This window comes from Tetranychus urticae, chromosome 3 (genome assembly GCF_039701765.1).
Source record: "Tetranychus urticae isolate SD_2017Ah chromosome 3, NJAU_TeUrti_SD_1.0, whole genome shotgun sequence".
Taxonomy (NCBI): domain Eukaryota; kingdom Metazoa; phylum Arthropoda; class Arachnida; order Trombidiformes; family Tetranychidae; genus Tetranychus; species Tetranychus urticae.
This window is the reverse complement of record NC_142960.1, coordinates 23885603-23912180: the sequence shown is the minus strand read 5'-3', so window position 1 is coordinate 23912180 and position 26578 is coordinate 23885603. Positions and strand designations below refer to the sequence as shown.

Sequence of the window (26578 nt, the reverse complement as noted above, 5' to 3'; positions counted from 1 at the left end):
TGAAAATTGTTCATATTTTTATGTTCAGAAAAGCATCAAATGGTTAGTATTGTTGAAACCTTGAAGAAAATACCGTCTAATTGGATTTAATTTTCTCTTTTGGTAAATTGCTTTTTTCTTTGCCGTGAATTACAATTCAGTTTGGTTTACTTCTCAACATTTTATCCTTTTGTCCGATCCAATCAATTTGATAGCTCATCAGTATCAAAAATTGAGTATTTCCAACCTTGCCGCAACTACAAAATCATGGTGTGAATGAGAGGATCAATGACTCTTCAGGGTCTTTTATTACATTTTTGCAAAATTTCAATTTTCTCAAGTTTTTCATGTTTTTTTAAAAAAGTTAATGTACAAAAGCCTCCGCTGGTTTAACAGATTGTTAACCTTGTCTGCATCACAAAGCCTCAGCTCTAAACTGAAACAATTCAAATTACATGCTACCCGTTGCTTCACAAAAAGAGTCTTTAATTGTTATTAAATGCGAGTTTTAACCATCATCTTTCAATTTGTGTTGTCTCAGGTTTCTCTTTACCCAATCATTACGATTGATAAGCATGGAGCATGATAAGCATTTACAATTTCCAGTAAAATCTGATAAAAACATTTTTCTCAATCAACTCTATTCAACAGATTTAGCTGTAAAACAATAATCGTATTTAAAACTTCAATAGTTAACAAGATTGTTAGATTCTGACCGAGATTGTTCATAATCTTTCAATGGTAAAAACAAAGGCTGTATCTCACTTTATTACAATTTAACCAGGTGATTATTTTTTTTTAGGTTTTTTGGGTTCATTGTGTACTCATTGCCTTCTTATTGTCACTTCGAGGACAAAAAGCATAAGAGCGTATAAAAAGGGTTATTCCTTCTAGAATGATCATCATTATTCAATTACTTTTTCCTTTTCTTCACTGATTTAAAAAAATTTCTTACCTCATCAACTATCACAGCAAAAAAATTACAATTTAACTTAAATACTATTAATGATTGAAAAGACAAGCTTTTTCACTTTCAATCTTTTTTGACCTCAATCTTAGTTACGTTTTGTGTGCTCGTTTTTTTACTCGTCAATCAATTTTTTTGTGCTCTTGATGTTGAACAGTCTTGATCTAAATTGCTTGGGAAGATTTAACTAAACCTACAATAATTACAATAGAATTGACGGTTTCAAGATTTCAACAAATGTCCAAATTTTTCATTTCCATTACAATTTTCTAACCTCTCCTCTCAATAAGATGAAAACCAACGTCATTAATTACATGAGGATCCACATGAAGCATGTTGATGGTGAATTGCATCCTAAATGTTTAATTCAGTCTCAAATTTCATCAGCCTTGTGGTTAACAAACATCAATCATTTACAAAACAAGATACTTTTATGGTTAATCATGGCAGCAGCTCAAACAAAGCTAGAAATATCAAAACTAAAAAGGCTTTTACATTTGTTTTTCAATTGTCAACAATTATTGGCAAGTCTAACACAGTCTAATTGGTTTTCCTGAATGTCCATCAAGACCTAAGAGGTTTTGACCTTACTGTTTCATTAACTATCAGCCATTAATTTTACTAACCCACTCGAATTGCATGCAATTTAATAATGTGTTATTCATAGATTGTTTGTTTGGTTAAGCTTTGATTGTCAGTAAATTGAATGTGTTGAGAGTTGAATGTTAAAACCATTGAAAAATCTTACCAAGATGAATTAGCATCACGCGAATCTTAAACATGCATTTTGAGCCGTTGATTATCAATGAATTAACTTCACTTTCTTTGTCACAAATTTCATATTCATGTTCATCTTGGTCAACAAATAACCATCTCATCCTAAATAGTTTCGTGATGTGATTTGAACTTTCTCTGACCTTAAATTTTTGACCAATTGAGCCTGACCTTGATCATGTTAGTGAATGATAAACAGTCGATAGTTTGGAGTCTCTTCAATTGTATTCAAAATCAAAATGAAAAGATCTCTTTCAAATACAGCTTTGGTTAAGTTTAATTAACTTTTATGAATCACTGATTATCAAACTCGTTATCTAAACACTGCATCTAAACCATTAACAATTTTTGCTATTGTAAGCTCAATCAAAGTATCCAGTTACATCTCACTACCAACTATTAATATTTCAATCAATATTGTAATATTTGCGTCTCAACGATTATTTTTTGTAATCTAATAAGCAACTTGGTTTTTACTGTGAACGAGGCAATTTGAAATGATTCCTGATTAATTCAAACAACTCTATTCCATTAACTCTTGTATGGTTTATTAATTGGTTTCTTTGTTTATATTTTTAGGTACATTTATTGTGATGATATCTGTTTGGAAGCAGATTCGGTGTTGTTGACCCTCTATGCTGCCAAAAAATATTTGGTTCCTCACTTGGCTCGTGCTTGTGTTGAATACCTTGAAACAAGTATAACTGCTCGAAATGCCTGTGTACTCCTTAATCAATCAAGATTATTTGAAGAACCTGATTTGATGAAACAATGTTGGGAAGTTATTGATGCTCAAGCTGAACTCGCCCTTTCTTCTGAGGGTTTTACCGAGATTGACTTTTCAACCTTGGAAACTATTTTAAATCGAGAAACTCTCAATGCTAAAGAAGCTTCCATCTTTCACGCAACCCTTGACTGGGCTAAAATGGAATGTTCCCGACGAAATATTGAACCAACTCCGGATAATCAAAGAAAAATATTGGGCAAGGCAATCTTTCTGCTTCGTATTCCAACCATGACTATCGAAGAGTTTGCCAATGGACCAGCTCAATCTGGATTACTTAGTCTTCAAGAAACAACTGATATATTCTTGTATTATACTGCTCGAAACAAGCCCATCCTATCTTTTCCCACAAAAAAGCGCCTAGGATTGAAGGTTCAAATTTGTCATCGATTCCAGTCATCAGCTTATCGTAATAACCAATGGAGATATCGAGGTCGATGTGATTCCATACAATTCACTGTTGACAGACGTATTTTTATCGTTGGTTTCGGTTTATATGGGTCATCCAATGCCTCGGCAGATTATAAAGTTAAAATGGAACTGAAGAAGATGGGAAAAGTTCTTGCAGAAGATCATACTAAATTTTTCTCTGATGGATCGAGTAACACTTTTCGTGTCTACTTTCAACATCCAATTCAAGTTGAAGCAGAAACCTTTTACACTGCATCAGTGGTCCTTGATGGCAATGAGTTGAGCTTTTTTGGTCAAGACGGATTGAATGAAGTTACTGTTGATAAGGTTACATTCAATTTTCATGTTTCATCAGACAGCACCAATGGAACTAATGTTCATGGAGGACAAATCCCTGAATTGTTATTCTATGGAGCTAAAGATTGATGATTCTAATATTAAAGTCATTGATGACACGTTACTTTCTTATCTTGTCAAAAAATGATTCAGCCAAACTGCGCTGCTATCCCCGATTTCATGCATTTGATCATTCTAATCATCATTACCCTTCATTGTCTCTTCATCCTGAATGTGTTCTCAATTTTGTAAATTATTCTGTGATCTGTTTTACTTTCCACGGTTCTATTCAAACTGTTTAATCAAATAACTTATTTTAATTCAATATTGTTTCCAATTTACACCCTTTTATATCAATTATCCTTTTATTCTGATTTCCCTTCAAATACCTCTTATGATCAGACTGTGTACAATACTTCAATATCATTGCACTCAATTGTAAATTAAAATTACTCAATGGATACAAAGTCATTTGATTTCAATTTCAAGTTTAATCAACTTAACAGTGTTTTCTTAACCTTCAAAAGCCTTGTCAATGTAAACTGTTAAATTGCTTTAAATTTTTTGACACCAGTAAATTGTAAAATCTCAGTGTTATAATAAATTCTGTGGGAAAAAGATTATCTATTGTAATTTGAACAAGGCTAATTGTAAAACTAGCTTTTCAACTTTGAACTCGAGAGTATTGCTTTTAAATTGAGCAAATTTTGAACTGTTAAATGATCCTAATTCAGAAACGTCTCGAAATTAACTGGATTAACGTCTTTCAATCTATACTAAAATGATTTGTTTGCTTTTAAAATAAATATTTAGTCTCTTTAAAATTAGCAGTAAAACAAATGATGAATGTGAATGATCTTTGATTTACCAATCAATTGGAATTAACTGTTTTAAAAGCTGTTCAAACCATAACAAAATTTGAATCAATCAAACGGATAGATATCATTAACAAATGGATTCATCAGGCTTTCAACAATTTACTGTATTGAACAAAAATTTGAACCAAGTGTTTGTTTATAACTTATTGAGGGAGTGTAAAGAAAGTTTGCCTTGAAAATTAGCTCGGTGGGAATAAAGCTTGTAAACAATTGCTTAAAATACACCAAAAATGTTGAAAATAAACTAGAGATAATTCGTCATCATCTGTATCTTTCTGTTTCAATCGCCATCTTTCTTCAACTTGTAAGCTTCTCAACAGTGAATTTGAATAATAATAAATTGAACTTTACCTCACAGAGTCTTGATTAGAGTCTGTGCAATTACAATCAACTATGCGCTGTAAGATAGACTTGGTTAGCTGAAGAAAGCCATAAGATGATAATGATGATGACAGAAGAGAAAGCAAGTCGATCGAATCCAAGGGCACAGTCTAAATTCATTTTGACCCACAATAACTTTCCTTAAGAATGTGTCTTCTCTCTTTTTCTAGACCTCTGTTTGCTTCTCTTTCTATCACCTCTCAACCTCATTTTGTTTGCTTATTTTTATTCTCTTTTTGTTACAATTAATATTTTTTCTCCTTTTCTACTGATTTACTGTTTACTGTTTCAATTAAATTTTATTGTTATTACATCTCAGTGTTATGATTCAAGTTTAGAAATGAATATTGGTATTTTTGAAAGAAGATCTACTCAAACTGGAAATAGAAACCAAAGAGTAGTTGATGGTAACGGTTACCTTACAGTAGCTCCACTGACTATCTTGTGAACTGTTATTGGATCTTGTTATAAAGTGTTATCGTCTATTTTTTTGGATCATGAACTGTGTACAATTAACGGAGTTACCATCGCCCATTGCTAATCACTTTACCTCTGTGTTAATCGCTGAAAGAATAAAGGAACTGCGACAAGCCCAACAAGCAAATTATGTAACTACATTCATGTTCCTTTCTACCTTGTCTGTCCTGTAACATCATTTACATAATTTTCTCACTACTATTATTGAAATTCAAATCAATGTTGACCCATCAGATTAATTTATCCTGTTGATTACTCAAGAAAGATTTATTCCAATTGTTTGACCTTAAAACATGTTTATCACACAGATTTGGCAAAAAGAAATATTCTCATCGATCTCCTATTTTTCACCAGCTTCACCTCTGACCGAATTCCCATTGAATTGTTGCTGTTTACCTAAAAAAGAATCTAAAGACTGTTATTGAAGATTAATTTACTGGAACTGTTTACTATCCCAACTCTACTATTTGGAACCTGGTCTATCTGGCCCACCACTTGATTTATATTTTGTCGTCTGTTAATTTTCATATTTAGCTCAATGGTTTCAATCATCGTTCACTCGACCCCAAGCAATTCTAATTGTTCCCCGATGGCCGCAAGTCCTCTAGTTTTCAATACTGCGAAACAATTAACTCTATTATTGATCGTCACCATATTAACCTTATCTCTAATACTATGGTTAACTGAGTTGGATCGAATCCATTGCGTTGATGAACTGATAAATGATAGGAAATTTATTTCATCTCTAACAACAAATTCTCATCCATCAAATTCAGTATCTACTTCGTTTCTTCCTTTCAGATCAGCCTTTTCATCGCCCATTTCATCATCTGCAAGATTCACGTTAAAAGCAGAGTCGCCATTGCTCATTTGTCTCATTTTTTGTTATTGTATAATCACATTTTTCTTCAACTCATCCTTCCACTGACTTCAATCTAAAGCCATGTTTAAAGTACCATCGGATTTATACCATCATGTTTCAAAGGAGCGCTGATCAGATGAGCAAATAAAGTAGCAGATTATATACAAAGTTGGTCTCAAGAAATTTTATCTAACGCCGCCATTTTCACCTATTGATTGAATATAAACCTAATCATTTTTCTCTCTACAAAGATCAACAAAATCTTATATTGAGTTAGCAAAAAAAACTACAGAACAATATATAAATACTTATTGGATTAAACTTTTTGAATATTGTTAAATCAAATCGAGATTGTATAAAAAAAGAATTAAACTTTATTTCACATGATTCCTTTATTTTGGTCTCTATCGATTCTATCATCTCTATCTTTTGGTTGATGGCTGATTATCCTAGAGGATTGGGTGTTTTCAATTACAAACAGAAAACCTTTATAAATCAATAGTAAAAATTCACCAGCAATCAATTACAATTTCCTCTATCAAGAAAATTACAAGAAAAAAATCATTGAAACCAAAAAACGAACCTTGCCCTCCTGTCGAGCTTGATTTTGTCACAAATCTTGTTAATTTTACTTGTTTAATTTACACTGGTCTGTAAATAATTCAACTATTGTCCTCCAATAAGCAATTTTAGTAGGAAATTAATCAAGAAAAAGTAAGAAATAAATTAGTCAATTGTTAATTAAACCTTTTCCAAAAAATAGATGAAAATTGCTAATTTTGCAGATTTCATTTTCCCTCCTTAACTAACATCCCGCGGTAACTTAACCAAACTAAAATGGCTGTGCGTTCATCACCCTCTATGAACAATTTAGAGCAGTCATTCTACAATTAAAGCTTAAGGTTGGATAATTTAAGTAGCCATTATAAAATTATAGTCAAAATGGCCATTGCTGAAGACGATGTTAAACATTTCTAACCATAGTTTAACATAAGAAGATAGATATTTTCATTTAACGTCTTTTATTGCAATTTAGCCTCATGGTCTTAAGTCTCTTCTCAAATAGTTGCGAATGATGACCTTATTAAAATGGTCCATCTCTTTTTAAACAAAGCACTGACAAAACATTCTGAGATTCACTGCCCTCACAATCCAACGCAGATCAGCATATCTGTGCTTTCAATATCGTCTGATGCATTCATACCACTTGCTTTCTCTTCTGATTGACTTAGCCCTTGTAAAAGGTTAACAGCAGATATCCCTAGCTTCTTAAGGTCTCTGTTTAATTTTCATTTTGTCTTTCTTTAATACTAATACAGGCCATTAGTAAAAGGTTTATTTGTGGTAAACAAAGAAAGCATGAAAACAGATCCTAGCAGAGACATCAAGTGTTCTTAATCCACCTTACACCTTACTGTATTTCAGTGTTGAATACAGAAAACATGAAATTCAGTTAATATATAATTCTGTTAAGTGCACAGAGGGTTCACTTTATTGTTCACTTGCAAAAATCAATCAGTAAAAAAATTAGACAATTTGAAATAATAGAGAGGGAAAAATATTTCTCACTTTCGTCTTTGAACCCTTCTCTGTCTATTATTATGTCGACGTTAGTAACCTCTTTCTGTCTCCCTCTTTCTCCTTTTCCCTCTTTCTTTATTTCGATTTAACTCTGTCTAACTACTGCTATGACTAACTGTTCACTGTTTTTTTTCTTCTTCAATTCTTCTGGTACTAAAGATTCTGTTGCTTTTTTCAATAAAATCAAGCCTCTTCGTTTGTTGTTAGATGTTGTTCATCTCCATCTTGATTGTCATCTTCATTAAAAAACATCATTGATGTTACATCAATATCGTCATCATCTTCATCCAACCAATCTGTTGACCAGAAATCCTTATTAATTGTCATTGGCTCTTTTGCTGTTACACAATTTTTCAAATTAAGCTTTATCCAGCAACAAGGTAATCTTATAAAATTTTAACTTTCCTTTTTCATTATTTTTCATATTAATAATTTGTGGTCTATTTTTTTGTGTTTTGTGTATCTATTTTGTGCTTAGTCGTGAACAATGGAAGATGATAAAAACAAGTCAGATTTTGTCAATGAGTATCAAATGATGGTGCAAGAATTACAAAACGAGTTGGATGACCTAAGTCTGAACAAGGATGCTGTTGAACAAGCCATCAACGAACAATACCATTCAATAAAGGCTGCTCTTGACAAATGTTATAAACAAATGCTTGATGATTTGAGCAAAGTACATCGCGAGAAAAGGATGCAATTGTGGGGACAGATTGATCGATGTGAAAAAATTTCAGAAAAGATGTCCAATCAGCGCGATGGTCTTATTGAAGAATTTGTTGAAGGTACAGGTGGTACTAATGGTGATGGATCCAAAGATAGTGATCTTCTGACATCCTCTCAAAGCTCGCCACCAAGCTCTTTTCTTGATTTCACCCATGAGTCTAGTCCTGTTGGCGTTAATTTAAAAAATTTAAAGTTGACTAATGGTAAAGGGGATCAAATTATATTTAACCCTGTCGACATTGCTTCTGTAGAATCAATGCTGATACCTAACTTGTTTGGTACCTTAAAAACTCAGGAAATTGATGAATCTGATCTCGAAGAGAACCCATGCTTTTCATTTCCGGCTGATGTAACTACTCAAACAGCTCGATCTCTACCAACTCTTGCACCTCAATCATATAACAATAGCGTCAATGTAACTTCCCCTGTTTCATTGCCTCGCTCTGGGCCTATTGCTGTTCCAAATAATTCCAACTCGAATCATCTCGATCTCAATGATTACATAACTCGAGTCAATCTCACTAAATTGGCTTTTTACAACGAGAACCCAGCAGCTGCTGCTGCCGTCATTCAACCCCGTTTGTCGTCGATCTCATCATCTATATCAAACTCTCCTTCGCCTCAACCTTTGATCTCCAATTCATTTGTGCCTTACGATAACTCGGGCTTAGCCATGAGTGAAACTACTGTGAACAGCTTAAACGATCTTGCCAAATTTCCATCTCCTAATGGTATTGAAACTCAACCTTCAACAAACTTTCCTTTTCGAGCAAGCAGCGCACCGTCTGCTGGCCCTCTAGTTTCTCCAGTGCCACCCCCTTCAGTTCCTGCAGTTTCATCTTTGAATCCAGTTGCACTGGGCACTAACAAATGCAATGTTATGCAAATAAGGTGCAAATTTGGTCAACTGGGTTCTGCTATCGGTAATTTCTCATCACCACATGGTTTTTGTCTTGGAGTTGATGAAGATATTATTATTGCTGATACAAATAATCACAGGATCTGCATTTTCGACAAAAATGGAGAGTATAGATTCCACTTTGGTGTTCAAGGAAAGGAAGAGGGTCAACTTTGGTATCCTCGAAAGGTTGCCATGATTCGCACACCATTCCTAGGCATAACTGCGCCCCGTTATGTAGTTTGTGACAGGGGCACTGAAAGAAGTAGAATGCAAATTTTCACTTCCAAAGGACAGTTTATCCGTAAAATTGGCGTTCGTTACATTGATATTGTTGCTGGATTGGCAATCACCCCTAAAGGCCTAATTGTTGCTGTAGATTCAGTTTCCCCCACTGTTTTTGTTATAGCTGAGTCTGGCGATTTGTTACGTTGGTTTGATTGCTCTCCTTATATGAGAGAACCTTCAGATATTGCTGTTAACGGAAAAGAGTTTTATGTTTGTGATTTCAAAGGAAGCTGCGTTGTAGTCTTCGGAGAAGACGGAAAATTTAAACGACGAATTGGCAAAGAGAAAATTACAGATTATCCCAACGGAATTGATTTTTCGGATGCTGGAGATATTTTAGTTGGAGATTCTCATGGTAACCGCTTCCATGTTGTTGTTTTTGACAAAGCTGGTAATTTTTTGAGTGAATTTGAGTGCCCTTATGTGAAAGTTTCTCGTTGTTGTGGTTTAAAAATTACCTCAGAAGGATATATTGTTACACTGGCCAAAAACAACCACCACGTACTTGTTCTCAACACATTATATGTAACTTAATCAAGAAGAAACCTAAAAGGATTAATGGATACAAATCAAAATTATTGTATAAAAAAGAAGATCACTCATACACTTTTATTTTTAACAAACATATACAAATATTATATAAATGCTACTGATGTTTACGGAAAAAGAAGCAAATAATTAAAAACCTATATTGGTATAATTTATGGGAAAAGATTGTTAACTCGATGACATTTTTTGCTTCCTTTACCACACTTTATTATTTACCCTTTAAAGTATTATAATTATATTTTCTTTCTGTACACTGATTTAATTGTTTTTGGCTTTTTTGTAACTTATTCTGTGTCACTCCGTATTCCTTTTTCAATATTTTTTGATGTTTATTTTTTCCTTTTTTTTCCTAATCTGCCGATGTAACTTTTGAAAACCATCCAATGCAGATTGGTATCAATCATCAATGTGTCACAGATAACAAATCTTTACTTATAAAATTTCTTTTGTTTATGAAATTATTGTCTAACATTTTCTCCAATCCATTCCAGATACTCTGTTACTCGTGTATAAACTCCTGGGTAACCCGGTTGAGCACATCGGTTACCAAAAGAAACGACTCCATAAATTGTCCATTTCAAATTAGGATCAGAGACCATCAAAGGGCTTCCTGAGTCACCCTATGAAAAGGAAGAATTCAAACATTAGAGAACAAATGGGTTTTAGGAAAATTTTACAATTTAATCATTTCTCTTGGGATCAAAATTTATCTTAGAAATTTTCTTATCTCATCAAATCTTAAGATAGTTTAGCTTATCAATTGCAGAAAGAGTTTCTTACCTGACAAGCATCTTTACCACCAGATAAGTAACCAGCACATAAAAAATTTTTGTTAATTGGTTGAAAGTATTTTTTATCACAGTCTTGATTGTCCCAAATCGGCATTGAAACCTGTTGAAGGATACCTGAACCTGGACCGCCGTAATAGAGTGTGCCCCATCCAAGAACCGTTGCCATGTAACCTTTCAAGTCTTTTGTTCTGGATTCACCCAAAGGCAAACAAATTGGTCTAACAAAATCATCAATTCGTGCTCGCCCTTGAATCCTAATCAATCCAATATCATTGAAAAATCCATGTCTTTGAAAATTTGGATGCTGAGAAATGGATCGCACTTTGAACTCTTGTGGAACGGCTCCATCATCGTCTCGATATAAATGATTATCACCTAATCGTATGGTCAATTGTTGTGTTACATACCTTAAAGAAAGAATAATGGAAACCATTAGATGGCAATAGATATTTCAAAAAGAAATTGATTCTTTATCATTTCACTCTTATCCATCATTCATTATTATATGGCCATTCTTACTTGAATCCTCGAGGATCTGAAAGACAATGAGCAGCAGTTAAAATGTATTCCTCATTAATCAATGCTCCACCGCACCAAAATTCACGACCTTTTGGTTTATCCAAAAATATGGCTGCCTGAATAAAGAGAATCGTATACAATTGATTATCTCATGCAAGTTACAATTAGTTAACTTACCATCCAAGGCCATTGACCTGTGCGAGCATCAAAACCACCAACAATCCGACTATCTTTACCTGATATACCACAATCTGTAAAGCATAAAAAAAGTAGTTTTATAGTTTGTATTGAATTTGTTCAACGCTAACTAATTGTGGCATATAAGTCACAATTTAATTTAATATTTTGATTCATAAAAAAACCAGAAAGTGAATCTAAATTTACCTTTATAAGAAACAGGTAAACTATTGTTAGTAAAACTTGAAGGTGTTGTAGTGATAAGCTGATTATTTGGTCTTTTTGTTGTTGATGTTGGCTGTAATGACGAGGGTGAAATTGTTGTGGACGAGCTTGAAACAAGTGCTGTTGATGAAGACGCAGTTGTTGAAGATGTTGACGAAACAGTCCAAAGTGGTCTATTGATTGGTTTATTAATAGTTTCATAATGACTACCACCTGAAGAGGATGAAGGCTTATTTGTTATTAAAATTGATGGTCGATGAGTTGTTACAGATGCTGGAATGCTTGGATGAGAAACTATTGGTTGACTCGGCGAAATTTGATGATTAGATGTTGATGGTTGTGAAGTTAAAATGGGTGGTTGGCCATTTGGTGGTGGATTCGGTGTCTTATGGTAATAAATAATGAAAAAAAATATTAATTATATCAATACAAATGAATTTAAATTATGATTTACCTGAACTCCTGGCATCGGAGAGGGACAACAGACTCCGGGAAATAAAAGGTTACGGAAACAAACTGATTGGCGAAGTCTTTGAACATCAAAAACAAGCCAAATGCATCTCCTTATATCACCACATTCACCAGGAATGCCATCAGGAGTGCGACAAAAATTAATGTTGAATCCTGAAAACAGGGAAGCTAAGAAGGAAAATAATCAAATCAATTAATTAATCTCAATAAGCAATCGAGAGATGAGACTTACATTGTTTTGCCGTTCGATTTTGTGATCCATTGACTGTTGAGTGAAAAAATATCAACACTAATAACAACACTTTAACTAAACTATGAATTGAAAATAATCCTTTTTGATTGTGAGTGTTGAAAATGTATCGTTGGATGAACATTTTGCAATTAATCAGATTGTTGTCTTAATTTTTATGTACAACGAGGTTGAAAAATAAATATTGAAAGTTTGATTGAAATAATGGAAGGAAATTGAATCAAAGCCAATAATCATTATTTGCAGATTGACACATTAACAAGTAAACTCACTATTATCATCTTGATCAGGTTTAACATCACTATGATCATCACTGATTAACTCAAATGATGATCCATTTTTGATTAGATGAAATTATATGTAAAAAAATGAATCAATTTGAATGGCAAAACGTTTCTTTTTAATTGTAACACCACTTTAACCTGAAACATGGACAGGTATAACTAACCAAAATTAAAACGGAAAGATGAAACTCAATAAATTAACTTTGAATTCAATTTAATTTCACTTTTTTTGTGTTCACTTTCAGATTGCACTTGAACAAAGTCATCAACTGTTTACAAGGAAATCCCATATAATTTGGAAACAAACTAGTTAAATGTTGACAGTTGGAAAGTTGATTAACATGTTGATGGTTCAACAGTTAAATTGTTAATGCAAATGGTTTCAAGATTCATCGGCTCTCCCGCTTGTGACCTCGATAATTGTTATCATCATTGAACCTCCCGTTACAATTTGACCTACAAAATGATTACTATTTTTTGTGATTAAAAACTCTGCCCACTTTATTCACAATTTAACACTTTACAGTTAACAAGATTCTTTGTTACCAAATTAAGGCCTCAACAAAACCCTTTTAGCATCACGCTTATGTGATCATCACTATTATATGTAATACAATCTGTATTAAAGTAACTATTATCAATATAATTATTGTCATCTAAAAGATGATTTACCATCTTAGAGTATCAATGATATTAATTTCAGTAAAAGCTTCATTTGCTTCTAAAAATCTGGTTTCTTTGGTTGGTTTTGATGGTTTTAATGGTAAATTGGTTGAGATTTTGCATTTTATTGGAATAATCAAATCATAATTCTGGTAATAATTGATATAATAATGTGTGAAAAGGTTCTTCTTTGACAAAAGTCAGGGTAAATTTGGAGTCAAACAAGCATTAAATTGTCAACTGTTCATAATAGACTCGTTAGTATTTTTGTTACACCTTTTCTGTTGATTATTACCTTCCTTGTTATCCTCGTCAACCTTTTAAAAAATATATATTTTTACAATTGAAATGCTTTGTAAGATTATTTTAAAGCAAATGGGAACATCACTTTTAATATTGACGTATTTATACCAAAATTAGCAGCAACTCAAAATCAGTTTATTAATTTATCTGATCTTGTTGGTTGATTTTCATCATCTTGTTCAACTCAACTTGAACAGATTAATTGCAAGAAAACTGAGTTTGCTTGTTTACAATGTCAGCAGATTTCAATTATTTTGAGAATCAGTTAATGACATATTAGGTCAAGTTTGACCGTTTTTTTTTAAATCAAAGATCAAGTTAATTATTTCAACTTTCTTTCGACATCATTGGCCGTCATCAGCTAATGCTCCATTAATATCACTCATCAAATCAGCCAAGTTTAGTGATATAATTAGAGCTCTGATCCGGATACTTGGTTATTCAGAACTTTAGAGATTCCCTTTAATTGGCTGCGGATTTCATTGATTGCTCTGATCAAGTGACAATGCATAAATCCATTGGTTTCATTTCCAAGTGATTTGCTTCTGTTTCAGTGTCGATGGTTATGTTGAAGTAAACCTCCATTCGGACGGCTGTACCAAAGTCACCAACAGCTTTTGTTTACTGTGAGATCGTTTTGTTAACATCAAGCCGGATTGATTTTCATTGATAATAGAAGCTGTTGTTGATTCATGGCGATGAATTGGTTATGAATTGAACAATGAAGACAACAAATAGTCGTATCAAATGGAGTTATAAAAGACTTCAGCACTCTCACCTCCAATCCACTTAAAAATCTTTCATCTTCAGAGTTTATAAGATGAAAGTGTATATCCTACATTTTGTCTCTTCATAAACTCGTTCAGTCGACCATTAAAGCAAATTGTTGACAATTTTTCATCATATTTGTTTGAATTAAACAAATAAGATGAAGAAAGGATCAAGAAAAAAGGTTTGAAATGAAAATGAAAATAAAGAGTTTTCCCTGAACAGTCCTTTTGATGTCAACAAACTGAGATGAAAAGTAAAATGAAAGCAAAATAACTTTTCTTGAACTTGATTTCACTCAAATGGTTCAATATAATGTAAAAATGAGTTTGGTTTCAAGTAAAACATTTTTCAATACGAATCAATCCATTCAGAATTTCAAGACACTTTCTCGTCTATTTTGATACAAGTAACCTGTGGGCTTAAATTTATGGACAAAATATTTAAATTCAATTTACTCTTTTATTAAGAGGGTCAGAGATTAGATTTTTAGTTTAGGAAGAAGGTTAAAGTTAGAGCTTTTCTCTGATATATGATAATCCTTTCTCGGAAGCTTCATTTACTTTAAATCTCAAGTTTTTCATGAGACCTGAAAAATAAGATTTAGGAAATTTTCGAGCTGAATTTTTGATTTTGTTGATTAATTGTTGAGTATTTTCGGCCACAAATCCATCAGCATAAACTTTAGCCTTAAGATGGCTCCAAAACGTTTCGATCGGTCGAAGTTCAGGGCAATTGGGTGGATTAGAGGACTTTGGGACAACTGGAATTGAAAGTTCATTCAGAGTTTGAAGTGTTCGACTGGAATAATGAGAGGATGCAAGATCAGGCCAGAAAATTTTTCTTTTTCTATCATGTTTATTGATGAATTGCACCAATCTTTTTTTGATGCATTCTTCAATATAAACCTCAGAATTCATTGCACCATTTGATAGATGAAAATAAATATCAGATATTCCTTCCTCTGAAATCGCCGCCCAAACCAATAACTTTTTGCCGAATTTTTCCTTAAATCTGAATTTTACATGATCAGGAACATCAGAACTTCCATGATAAGAATAAAACTGGCCTCCATAAAAGTCATGTCCATTTAAATCGAAGTATGTTTCATCATCTAAAATCGCCAATCTGTAATTGAGTTCACGAGAAAGTAACGGTAAACGTTCATTGATTGTTGACTCTTGTTTTGATGAAATTTTCGGCACTTTTTTTCTCCTTTTCACATTGACACCAAGTTGTTCAGCTATTCTCTTTGCGATATGATGATTAGTGTTGATCTTTCTACCAATAGCACGATATCCAGGAAAAATTCGACCATCAGTCATCGTCAAAACTTTTTTCTTAATAGATGACGTAACTTTAATTTTTGGTTAAACCACCATTACTTTTCAAGAAATTTTCTGAATCTTTCATTAGATCACTGTACCACTTGTTTGCTGTTGATCTTGGTACTCCAAATTCACAAAATTTACGAACTATTTGAGCTCTTGAGCATTTTTCTTTATTGCACGAAAAAAAGTTTAGACAAGCAGGTTTGAATTGTATTGCTGACATGATTGTTTTGAACTGAACCAATTGTCCAAATCATTTCAAACTTTTATACTATGTTCCTCATAGTTCATTAATCAATTCTTGTGAATTTCAAAATCCTAAGATCCCTAATTCCTGAGAAATTCAGCTTATTCTAATCTGTCCATAAATTTAAGCCCACAGGTTATTCTTTCTTTGATCCAGTCTGAACAATTTCACTGGAGGGAACGAATTTCCATGAAAATGAGAATCACTTTCATCACGATCGTCTGAATGATGCTTATTACAGTTGTTGCTCTTTTCAATCCAACATTTAACACAAATTATATCACCAACTTTAGATTTCATTAGTAAATTTCCACATTCAGGACAAACATCAGTTAATAGACAAAATCCTTGGAGTAACAGGGAAGCAAGTCTTTGGGAAATATCATCATAATTAATAGACATTTTTATCAATAAACACAATGAATACAAGATAAAGAGTAGTTAGTTTAATGGACAAAATAAAAAGGTCAAGCAAAATCACCTGTAAATCGCTTAAAGTCCTTAAAACCTCTCAATAAAGTATGATAACCTTTTGCAGAGTTTTGTTTTGTTCAATAGGAAAGCAATGAAGCCTTTGTCTTGTTTTCCTCATTTTAACTGTAATGTGATTAGACACAATTGAAATATGACTAATATAATACACCTTTGAAATATTATTAAATTTTTTCTGAGCTAAAGGTCAGTTAATGCCGTCTCGACTTGCTTCGATGTTTGTTTCTATTTTTTAACCTTCAGTTGAAGCTTACTTGAGAATGAAGTTTGTGAAGATGAATGAGATCTTTATCTTTATCTGAATCTTCGTTATTCAAAATAGCTTTCAAAAGTACAGAGCTTTGAGTTATGATATAACTGATGGATTGATATCATCAGAAACAATTAATATCTCATTAGATGTAATAAAGCACGAATTGCGCGCAATTAGTTCTCACAATTGTCAGATTTCAACAGTTCAGCAATCCTTGTTTTAGATTCAGCGCCATCTATGACTTATAAAGAAAATAGATAATATTTAGTGCTACCAGATGGCTCTACTTGTATAACAAAAATAATTTTTAAATTTTTCCGGTTAAAGACGTTAACGTCCAATTAAAATTGTGTTTTTTTCTAATTAATTAGTGAAATATTAAAAACTTACTGTACAGAGTGCACACGTTTATTTTGCTCGTTATGGTCCTTTACCGTTCACTAAAACTCTGCACCATATCCGATCATTAACGCTATTCAGAAGTGGGTAGAGCTGTGCCGTATTTACAATCCAGATTGCGATGTATTGACCCAGTTAACTCAAATTCAGCTGATTAAAAGGATAGAAATGATGAAAGTGTGAAATATAAAATACCGATAATGATCTATGATCATTCATAGGCGCCTCTATTGTCACAAAGTTGCGCCTTTAGGAATGTACTTCTCATATGCAACCAATTGAAGAACCATTGAGTTGATGATTGAAATTGAAGAGTAATGAATAAAATGACAAGTTTGAGATTTGATTACAATTTAATGTTGCTAAATAAACTACAATTGATATAAATAGTGATTGAGAGTATTAAAGTAGAAAAATGGAAATTAACAAATGATTGAGAAAATCCGTTTGCATTCTTTTGAATTGAAGCAACTAATTAAATTAATGATAATCAATGAAAAATAATACAAATGACAAAATTGATGAGAAATAATGAAACAATCAATAATTGACTAACAATAATGGGCAAAAAAATACTTGATGAGAGTGATTTTTATCAATTATTATTACATTATGAGTTAGGAAAGGTATAATTATTGACAAAATAGACTCAATAATAATTATAAATAATGTTATAAGCTGATTTTGTAGCATTCATTTCATTATTTTGCATTGAGTTTACCAGATTCAATACAAATTATCACTTGAAACAAATTCCAATGTCTACAAATTGCTCAAATTGACAAGCGGTGAGTATTAAATCATTAAATTGGTGAATTCAAGTAATCAGTAAATCTTGATTCAAATAGCTTCTAGTTTTGGCTTTCCAAATGAGACTTCAATTGAGATTGAAATATTGTTGATTCTTGGTGAAAATAATGATCTTATAGGAACATCTGATTACTTCAATTGTTTTCATCAAAAACGTGAGGCAAGACTTGCAAATATCTGTGTTATATAATCAGTCAGTTTAACAAGATCTCTCAGTAAAAGGTAATCTCTGATCATTCGTCTTGAAGCATCAGCAATATCACGATACTCTTGAGTCATTACTTCAAATTCAATGTGTTTATCGGGTTTAATGTTTCGATACCACATTCCGAGTTGAATTTCACACAACAATTGACTTAGTTTATCTTCGATTTCTCGAAATTCCTTTATCATCTGGCCTTCATGAAGAGCTTGATCCAAAAGCAGCTGTTCCAGGCCAATGGCAAAGTACTGTAAATACTGGAAACTCCGACGGAATGCGTCTTCTTCCTGGAAAGATAATAAAACAAATTGATTGAATAAAAGAAAATATAATTGAAAATTCAAAAAAATTCAAATGCATTTTTAAAATTGATTATTTTTGTTTAGATTTTTCAGTAAATCTCGATAAAATTCGTTTCGAGAAACTTGTAAAACTTTGGCTTTTCCCATCGATTTGCCCTTCGATTGGATTGGAAAATCTGGGAGAACAGTTTCTTTTTCAGTTTAATTCAATCTAATGTAACACATTCGAATGATTTCGAGCAGCTGAGCTTCGCGTTCTCAGCTTTAAAGTTTATCGACAGAACTTACCTCAATTGTGGCGATGTCTTCAATTGAGTTACTTATTTCTGGAAGCCAACTATGCCTTAAACTGTCCAAACCAGATTCAAAATCTTCATCGCCAAGCATCTGAACCTAAGAAAAAATGAAAAGAAGGTAAAAAATTTTATGAGAAAAGTTTTGTTCAATTCTGATGCTCAATACCAATTCAGTTGCCGTAAAGTTATCAAGTCTTCAAGTCTCTAAATAACATCAAACTTTGTTCAGCTGCAGTTATTTAAATATCAGTCAAACATTTTCCATGTACAATTCATCACAGTTATTCCAATCAAATCTATTGGTTATGAACTTTCAATGCATAATTTAACCAGCAACACGATTAATCAAGCACATTTTCTGAATCCATCAATAAATTGCAATGGTCGAAACCCAATCACTAAAAGTGAGTTATGCATATTTATTGATGGCCTTCCATTGAATTTTTGAAGAGCTTTTGGATTGTGATTTTTCTGTTTTTATAATAGTGAAATCGCTAAAATTATACATCTTGACCTTAAGTTTTGTATTTAAAGCATTTTTGTAAAAATTTAAGAAATAAGAATACATTGAATAAAAGATGGAATCTTGAAAATCTTTTGAATATATTCAGTAACATTCCCTTATGCGCGTATACAATAATGAATTGGGCATTTATTTTGAGCCTCTTCGTAGGTTTGATGAAAAATCAAATAAAAACTTGACTAACAAAATTGACAGATTCATTTGCATAAATTAAATATTTCAAGATATTAGAAAACTAAAAAAATCTTAGCATTGAAATGGACTTCAAAGTTATAAAAGGCGACTTGATGAAGTTAAATGTTCACATGTATTCACATTTACATTGCATTGTAATCTCGATAAAATAATTCCAAGGAACTAAAAAAACCAATCGGACGACTAACTTAGGTAATAATTAGATTGAAATGTCTGTTAATTTCATTTTAGCCAGAAATATTGACTTTTCTTGGTAAAGACTGTCCTCAAACTATCCTTACTCTTGATAATTTTGCATTTCTTTGGAATTCTGGTTCTGGTTATGATTATTATTGGTGAATGAATAAGGTCGAATGAACTTCTGCAGGACTTCCTTTATCCAAATGGGTGTATCGTATTCAATCTAATCTGCCCTAATTCGAAGAAAATATTTGAATATTCAATTGAAGTCGATAGCCACTTATCAGAGTTAACGGGATTCCTATTTTAATCACAATCAACTTTATCAAAGAGACATGCATTATTTGTCAAATTGAACCTTCTCATAATGAACAAAGTTACTGACATTTCGCCGGAAAACAAACTCATAACTGTCAAAGGATCAGAAAAAAATATTTATAAACTTTAATGTAATTCAAATGTAACTTGAACTTAAACTTTAAACCACGATTTGTGGATTATCTTTAGAAAAATGAATTTTCTTCAAGAAATGGTATTAATTATGTTCAATGAGAATTAGCATTTTGTTCAATTTTAACTGTTTCAATTGGAAATGCAAATTAATTTTGTAATCAATAATCAATAAAATCAATCAACTTGTTACATGAAGAAATGAAAGTCAATTGAAACAATGAAACCATTTCTTATATTATCTGGTTCTAGGAAATAAAATGCTGTTACAACAAAAAGGGAAGTTTAATGTCCAATGACCAATCAATTGGTTTTGGTGTTGAGCAAGAAGGTCATTAAAAGTTACCTTTGCTCGAATTTTTTTCAAACTTTGTTTTTTTGGGAGGAAAAACAATTATTTCAAAATCAATAATCCATTTTATGTACAACTTATCTCTGTGATGAATACAAATGCCGAAAGACAAAGCACAGTTTCCATCAAATAAAACACCTTTAATGTCTTTTCCTCACTAATCCAACTTACAATTTACCAAAACTAATATTATAACAAGCAATAGTAAAAATTCCGACAAACATCATTAGCTCGTGTCCAATCTGAAAATGTATCCAATCAAAATCTGAATTCATTAAACCCACAAAAATGCATGCAAATCAATTCACAGAAAATCTCGGTTTCTCAATTCGCTTTTCTTTCACATTCAGCTCAATCTGGGGCTGCAACAATTCGTAAAATGATTACTCAGAAATTTATTTAATTCTGGCGAGAATCGAAAGAAGATTGAGCATGAACTGAGAATATTTCATGTTTACTGGAATCTGTGAAAATCCCAAAAAGCTGTCTGCAAAAGTTTACTGATTACTTTGCAACTTTCCCACTTTTCTCTTAATTACAGAAGCTATTCTTTATTGCTTTCGGTTTTTCACCCAATTTCACAGTCTGGGATAAAAACCCAATGACCAGTTCAACATGGAGTTTTGTCTATCCATGAATTTGAATGAAATATGGAAAAGTGATCGACCTCTAAAGTTATCAATAATATCGACAGATTTTCCCATTTCTGTCTAACTACCAATTTTCAAATCAAACACTTGCAATCTTATTACAGTTATGTTACTGTTAGTATTTACTGTTATCAATTCTACTAGCTATTGTGTCAACTTGATCAAATTATTGATTAACGTGAATGTGATTAAAATTTGAAACAGTCAAGGTTAGTTCATGAGAATCAAGTTCCTGGGCAAAATAATGAAACTGAAACAAAACATACAAAAGTATCCAATCAAAGCTGTTTGTTTTGGATAAATTTTGGGTTAAAATGCAGTCAACTAACTAAAGTCTAAACATTTAAACCTAAAAGTAGAGTCAACCTAAAAATGATCAAAGATTGATGTCTTGACCCTTGAAGAGACAGTTGATTAAAGTTAATCAAGATGATCAAGTTGGTTAAACGATAAACATGAGGACATGAGAATGGATTAAATACAGAATTTGTTAATTAAAATCGTTCTTCTCAAGAAGCTAATCATGAAAGGATTCAACGAAATTAAATTAACTTAAAAATCTCTCTTTTCCAGAGTTCATTTTTTGGTCATTAATGGTTTTAATGTAATCCTTCAATTGACACTGGATTTTCAATGCAAAACCAGACTCTAATGGTTGATGGCCAATGACCTTTAAATGGTCTGAAAAAGGTTGGTTGACAGTTTATTGAAATGCAATCAGATTGTATCTTAATTATTTACTGGTTAAGTAAACGATTAAACCAGTGAATCCAATTAAACTTGATTTGTACCTTTGAAAGAAGAGACCAAAATTGAAAGAAAAGGCAAACTCTATTAACAATGAGATACAAATTTGTAGACACTTTCAACACATTAATTAAACTCACAGTTATTAAAATGACTCAATAGATGAACCCAAATTCACCAGAATTTCATGTTTTTTGACAACAACAAAAAAGATACAAAACTCGAGTCACTTCAATCAATTTACACTTGAACACACCTATTTCTTGACTCCATTTAAATAAAACACAAATATATTAGAGGTAAGCAAATTATCTTACCAATGATTTATTATTGTATTTACAAGATAATTGAAAACAAAATGCAATCAAATAAATGGTTTAACTGTGAAACTAATCAGGATAAGTAAAGTAACCTCACAGACAGCTAAGCTGATACAAGCTCAATTGGAAAACTTTTTGTTCCCAATCAACAGTTTTTATGAAATAATGTTTTACCTTTCCAACAAGATAATCAGGATTAATCTGGTAAACAATCAATGAAATTGCAACAAAAAATTTTCTCATTTACCAACAATTCTGGCTTTTGTTTCCATTTTTATCGACTTTTGCTCATCTAGTTTCAATGTAACTTTGCGCACTAAATGATAATCAAAGACAATGTGATTTAAATAGCGATTCCACTATTTAGGTTAATTATCAGATGATTGGCTCAAGTCAAGTTCAAATTGAGAATCAAGTAATCACAGTTGTGAGTAAACATGAAATGATATTTACATTTGTTGATCGTAAATTTGTTTGTATTGATTTTTTGTTCAACATTTGTTGTTGTTCACTTTTGCTGCAATTTTACTTTGCATTTCAATGGTTGAACCCTTTAAGCGACCAAATTTTTGTTCATTATTCAATAAAATTAATGGTTATAACGATTAGAATCACTGAGAATTGAAGTTGCAATTTTGTTAGCAACTTTCTTTCATTCATTATTATAATACAATTGACTTTTCTTCTTCTTCTTCCAATCATACATTTCTGTTGATTTATGGTTTACATTAACTAGGCAACTTTTATTGATTGCTTTTAATTGCAATTGATCTTTACTTACAAAGTTCCGTCTGATTCTTTCAGCGCAACCCTTCATCGCCTTGGCTCGTCGGTAAACCTTTTCATAAGGTTCAGGTAAAGATGTTTTTGATGGAATGAAGTAGAAGGGAAGATTACATGGACTGATGCGATGAGGTGAATGAGATGAGATGGATGATGAAGAGCGATGGTGGGATGAAGTCGCATAATTTAACGGTTTGCTCATTATTTGATGTAAAACGGTGGTTAGAGTTAAAACTGGATGAAAAAGCCAATGAAAAGGGTAAAGGATTTGGTTAGCTTTTTGTGTTTGACATTTGAAAGGTTAACTTTGTAGTAGGTTTGATCAACTTACAGATTAATTGAATTGCTTTGAATCTCGATGAATCTAATTGCCTCCAAAAGAGTGTGAAAAAGTTGCAACCAAAAGTTAATATAGTTTGATATGATTTCATTGTTGTAATATTTTGTAAAAGGTGTAACAATGCAAAAGATGTAAACAGAGAAACAAATAAAACAAAAATAAAAACAAAACGCTCAAGTTGAATCAAAATGTTTATAATCCAATTGACCGTTAAAATAACGTTGATAGTGTTTTACAGGTGATGGTAAAGTTGATCAATTTGTTGATAAACATTGTTGATGTTAACATTGTTTGGGTTAAACAGTAAACGGTAAATGGTTCTGGTTGAATCACTTGATCAATCTCGTTCGCGGGTTTAACTTTGACAAACTCAAGGAACAAAAAAAGTGTTAAGATGACGATGATGGTGATGACGAGAAAAGAGTGAAGATTGAGAAGAGAAATGTTGAGTTCTAGGAGGAGAAAGTGGGTTGGAATGAGATTTGGTTGGGTCGACTATTGGACTTGCAAAATCGGTACGGTTAGTTACGGTAATTAAATGTGTCTAAAAAAGTTTGAGTTACTTTTTTGTGTTGATCATTTGTTGGTGAAGTTGCATGTTGTTTAACAGATGAAGGAGGAGCTCGAACATCGTAAACTGAGGTCTTGAAAAAAGGTAAAAGGTCTTTGGATTTGCGAAACGCAAATTATAGCAACAACAGTAAAAAATAAAAGGTAAAAGGATGATGTTGGTTGGTTGATGATCAACACTGAGGTTAAACTGTTGTTTTGAGGAATCAAAATAATTTTACAGAAAAAAGGGATTCTTCTTCTTCTCTCCTCTTTTTTCAAGCATATATCACTCCAGGTAATTCTTAATTCTCTTTTCAGGATCGTCTGTGATTATTCTGTTTTCTGCTCCTTTTTGTCTCGCACTCGTTCATTCAGATGTTACTTCACTCTCTCATTGCAACTCATTCACTCTCATTTCACTCAATCAACTCAATTTGCCTTCATTTTTGCTGCTTCCCTCTTCAACTCATGAATTTCAAGATGAATAGGTAATCCCGTTTCAATTCCCTTTGCTCTCCCTCTTCATCATCATTATCGTTCTGTGTCTCACTTCTTAGTCAATGTCCTCACTCACTCACTCATTCAACTAGTTGATCCACTTGCAAATGGCTTGCCTCGCCACAATAAGAACAAGCAAGAAGAAGAAAGTTTGGCTTTCAAAGCCGAGTTGCAATAAGATAACATCAATTTTTTTGGTGAGAGTCTAGTTATACGGACACATATAATAAACAGTGCTATAGATTCAAATAAATAATCGATTATTATCGCGCTCTAGGTCGGACTAGGTTAGGTTAGGTTAGATTAGGTTAGGTTAGGTTAGGTTAGGTTAGGTTAGGTTAGGTTTGGTTAGGTTCGGTTGGGCTTGGACGGCCTGGGGCCTCAATTAACGGCTTTGTTATTGTTTTGTGTCCGTATAACTAGACTGTTACCATTTTTTTGCCTCTTTTCATGATTATGTATTTTCTCAATGATTCTGGTTATTCAATTGGTCTTCCTACTATTTCATGTAAAACTATCTCGACTCACTTCATCTCCTTGCCAATCTTGTACACACACTCACAACTCTCACTCACACACTCAAGTCTCACCTTATCGAGTGAGAAAACAAAAACAAAGAGCAAAAAATGTGTTCATTTTTTTTTTTCTTCTTCTTCTTCTCTTTGCCGCCTTTACCTTCTCCCTTCCATTTGCGGTTATTGCATTGATGCTCATACAATATCATTTCATTCTGACTTGCATCTGATAATGACCTTCAACTTTCCATTCTGTCAACAGTGACCTTCATTTTTTTTCTTGTTGTAATACATTGTCTAACAGCAAATTACCTGGTAACTGCTTCACAACATTAAACATTTTTCTCCATTGTTTTGCCTTCTCTTGCCTGGATTGGGTCTTCAAACTTGTAATATTAACGGGAAACCTCTTTCTCTTCTTCTCTCATTACCTTCTCTTCCTTTTCGTCTTTCCCATCAAATTTTTCCATTTCTACCTTTTCTGGTCTTTCCCAGATTCTTTACGTTTTTCACTTAAAATTATCATGATAATCATGCTGTCACCAAATGCTGTATCCACTGTTAAACTGTACCAATCATGTTAACCATTGATGATGATATATGTTGACCGTGACCCTGAAAGTAGCCATATTAACCAATTATGGTTGGGTTAAAGTTGAACCAGGTTCATCACAATAAAAGATTAAGAAAAGTAAAAATATGAAAGGTAAAGGTAGAGAGAGAGAGAGAGAGAGAGAGAAAGTAACTCATGTAGAGTGGGTTATTGAAGGTTAGGTAAGGTTAAGTAAAAATTTTATTTTTTATGGACTTCATTATTGGTTTTGAGATGAACAGACAAAAACAAAATTAGGGTTTACATACTATTTAAATGTGAACACAACTATGATAATAATACGGATGATGATGCCCTAAGGTGACCGGGCAATGAGGGCCTCTCCTTGTGAACAAACTTGCTTTTTAACTGAAAGTTGAGCGGCTTTTGCTTCTCATTTCAATCAACTGGGTAAAAAGGTAAAGTAATGAAAATTTTACAAATTCATTGTCTTCAAGTTGAAATGATGACTTTGTTGTTGTTTAAAGGTAGTAAAGTAAAATAAAATTGATTCCTTGTAAATTGAACATTATTAATGGTGTCTTATGGGAATAAATTATGAAAATTAGTGTAAATCACAAAATAAATGAGCATTTACCTCAACTCCTGGAGTAGGACAACAAATCAGGAAATGTCAGATTAAATGTAACAAAAATTGTTCTGGCAATTTTGGATAAACATTTGCAAGTTGATTAGATTGTCGCATATTTACAATGAACAATTGTTTAGTTTCATTGGAATAATGGAATTAAAGTCAACATTCATTGTGTCACTATTGTCCTCTTGATCAGGTTTACCATGAGTACGATCACTGATTAATGATTCATTTTGGAATAGATAAAATTATAAGAAAAGAATCAATGATGAAATGTTACTTTTAATTGTGAGTGAAACACAAGGTATAACTAACAGAATCAAGGAAATAATTAACTTGGGTTCAATTTAATTTCACTTTTGTTCACTTTCAGATTGCACTTGAACAAAGTCATCATCTGTTTACAAGGAAATCCCAGATAATTTGGAAACAAATTGACCTACAAAAGGATTGCTATTAATAATTTTATTATTAAAAACTCTGCCCACTTAATTCATTATTCAACACTTTACAGTTAAAAATTATTGTTACAAATTAAGGACGAAATATTGTTTTATTAGCAACAGTTTACAAGGGCTTCAAGTTGACTGGGATTTTGATGGTTAGTGTTTT

General features: G+C 32.3%; 4 protein-coding genes and 2 long non-coding RNA genes across 6 annotated transcripts; 4 read left to right on the top strand and 2 right to left on the bottom strand.

Annotated features, from left to right (window-relative positions):
* Positions 1-111: 111 nt before the first annotated feature.
* LOC149093654 (BTB/POZ domain-containing protein 6-B-like) lies at positions 112-3884 on the top strand. The gene has a single exon (XM_089269575.1). The coding sequence runs from the start codon at positions 2484-2486 to the stop codon at positions 3339-3341; it is 858 nt and encodes a 285-aa protein (XP_089125701.1). The 5' UTR covers positions 112-2483; the 3' UTR covers positions 3342-3884.
* Positions 3885-4556: 672 nt separating this feature from the next.
* Positions 4557-6236, top strand: LOC149093653 (uncharacterized). The gene is made up of 2 exons (XR_016200108.1): positions 4557-5118; positions 5296-6236. It is a non-coding gene; the product is annotated as an uncharacterized LOC149093653 (long non-coding RNA).
* A 1411-nt stretch (positions 6237-7647) lies between these two features.
* mei-P26 (E3 ubiquitin-protein ligase meiotic P26) lies at positions 7648-10349 on the top strand. The gene is made up of 2 exons (XM_015932686.2): positions 7648-7810; positions 7909-10349. The coding sequence occupies exon 2, from the start codon at positions 7918-7920 to the stop codon at positions 9874-9876; it is 1959 nt and encodes a 652-aa protein (XP_015788172.1). The 5' UTR covers positions 7648-7810; positions 7909-7917; the 3' UTR covers positions 9877-10349.
* Positions 9829-12965, bottom strand: LOC107365212 (proclotting enzyme-like). Its single transcript, XM_015932689.3, has 7 exons — positions 12307-12965; positions 12058-12242; positions 11586-11988; positions 11379-11452; positions 11202-11317; positions 10672-11089; positions 9829-10511 (listed from the first exon to the last, which is right to left on the bottom strand). The coding sequence occupies exons 1-7, from the start codon at positions 12446-12448 to the stop codon at positions 10350-10352; spliced, it is 1500 nt and encodes a 499-aa protein (XP_015788175.1). The 5' UTR covers positions 12449-12965; the 3' UTR covers positions 9829-10349.
* A 4005-nt stretch (positions 12966-16970) lies between these two features.
* On the bottom strand, positions 16971-24464 carry LOC107365317 (uncharacterized). The gene is made up of 4 exons (XM_025161457.2): positions 23206-24464; positions 22873-23108; positions 18667-18771; positions 16971-18363 (listed from the first exon to the last, which is right to left on the bottom strand). The coding sequence occupies exons 1-4, from the start codon at positions 23303-23305 to the stop codon at positions 18022-18024; spliced, it is 783 nt and encodes a 260-aa protein (XP_025017225.1). The 5' UTR covers positions 23306-24464; the 3' UTR covers positions 16971-18021.
* Positions 24465-24475: 11 nt separating this feature from the next.
* On the top strand, positions 24476-24697 carry LOC149093652 (uncharacterized). Its single transcript, XR_016200105.1, has 2 exons — positions 24476-24561; positions 24597-24697. It is a non-coding gene; the product is annotated as an uncharacterized LOC149093652 (long non-coding RNA).
* Positions 24698-26578: the final 1881 nt, after the last annotated feature.

Coding starts and splice junctions, on each gene's coding strand:
- LOC107365317 (XM_025161457.2), bottom strand. CDS start 23,305: ATGAAATCATATCAAACTATATTAACTTTTGGTTGCAACTTTTTCACA. Junction 23,109..23,205: donor CAAAGCAATTCAATTAATCT/GTAAGTTGATCA, acceptor TTTTTCATCCAG/TTTTAACTCTAACCACCGTT. Junction 18,772..22,872: donor AAAGAATCAGACGGAACTTT/GTAAGTAAAGAT, acceptor ATTTTTTCTTAG/GTTCAGATGCTTGGCGATGA.
- mei-P26 (XM_015932686.2), top strand. CDS start 7,918: ATGGAAGATGATAAAAACAAGTCAGATTTTGTCAATGAGTATCAAATG.
- LOC107365212 (XM_015932689.3), bottom strand. CDS start 12,448: ATGTTCATCCAACGATACATTTTCAACACTCACAATCAAAAAGGATTA. Junction 12,243..12,306: donor AAATCGAACGGCAAAACAAT/GTAAGTCTCATC, acceptor TTTCCTTCTTAG/CTTCCCTGTTTTCAGGATTC. Junction 11,453..11,585: donor TTTACCTGTTTCTTATAAAG/GTAAATTTAGAT, acceptor TATGCTTTACAG/ATTGTGGTATATCAGGTAAA.
- LOC149093654 (XM_089269575.1), top strand. CDS start 2,484: ATGAAACAATGTTGGGAAGTTATTGATGCTCAAGCTGAACTCGCCCTT.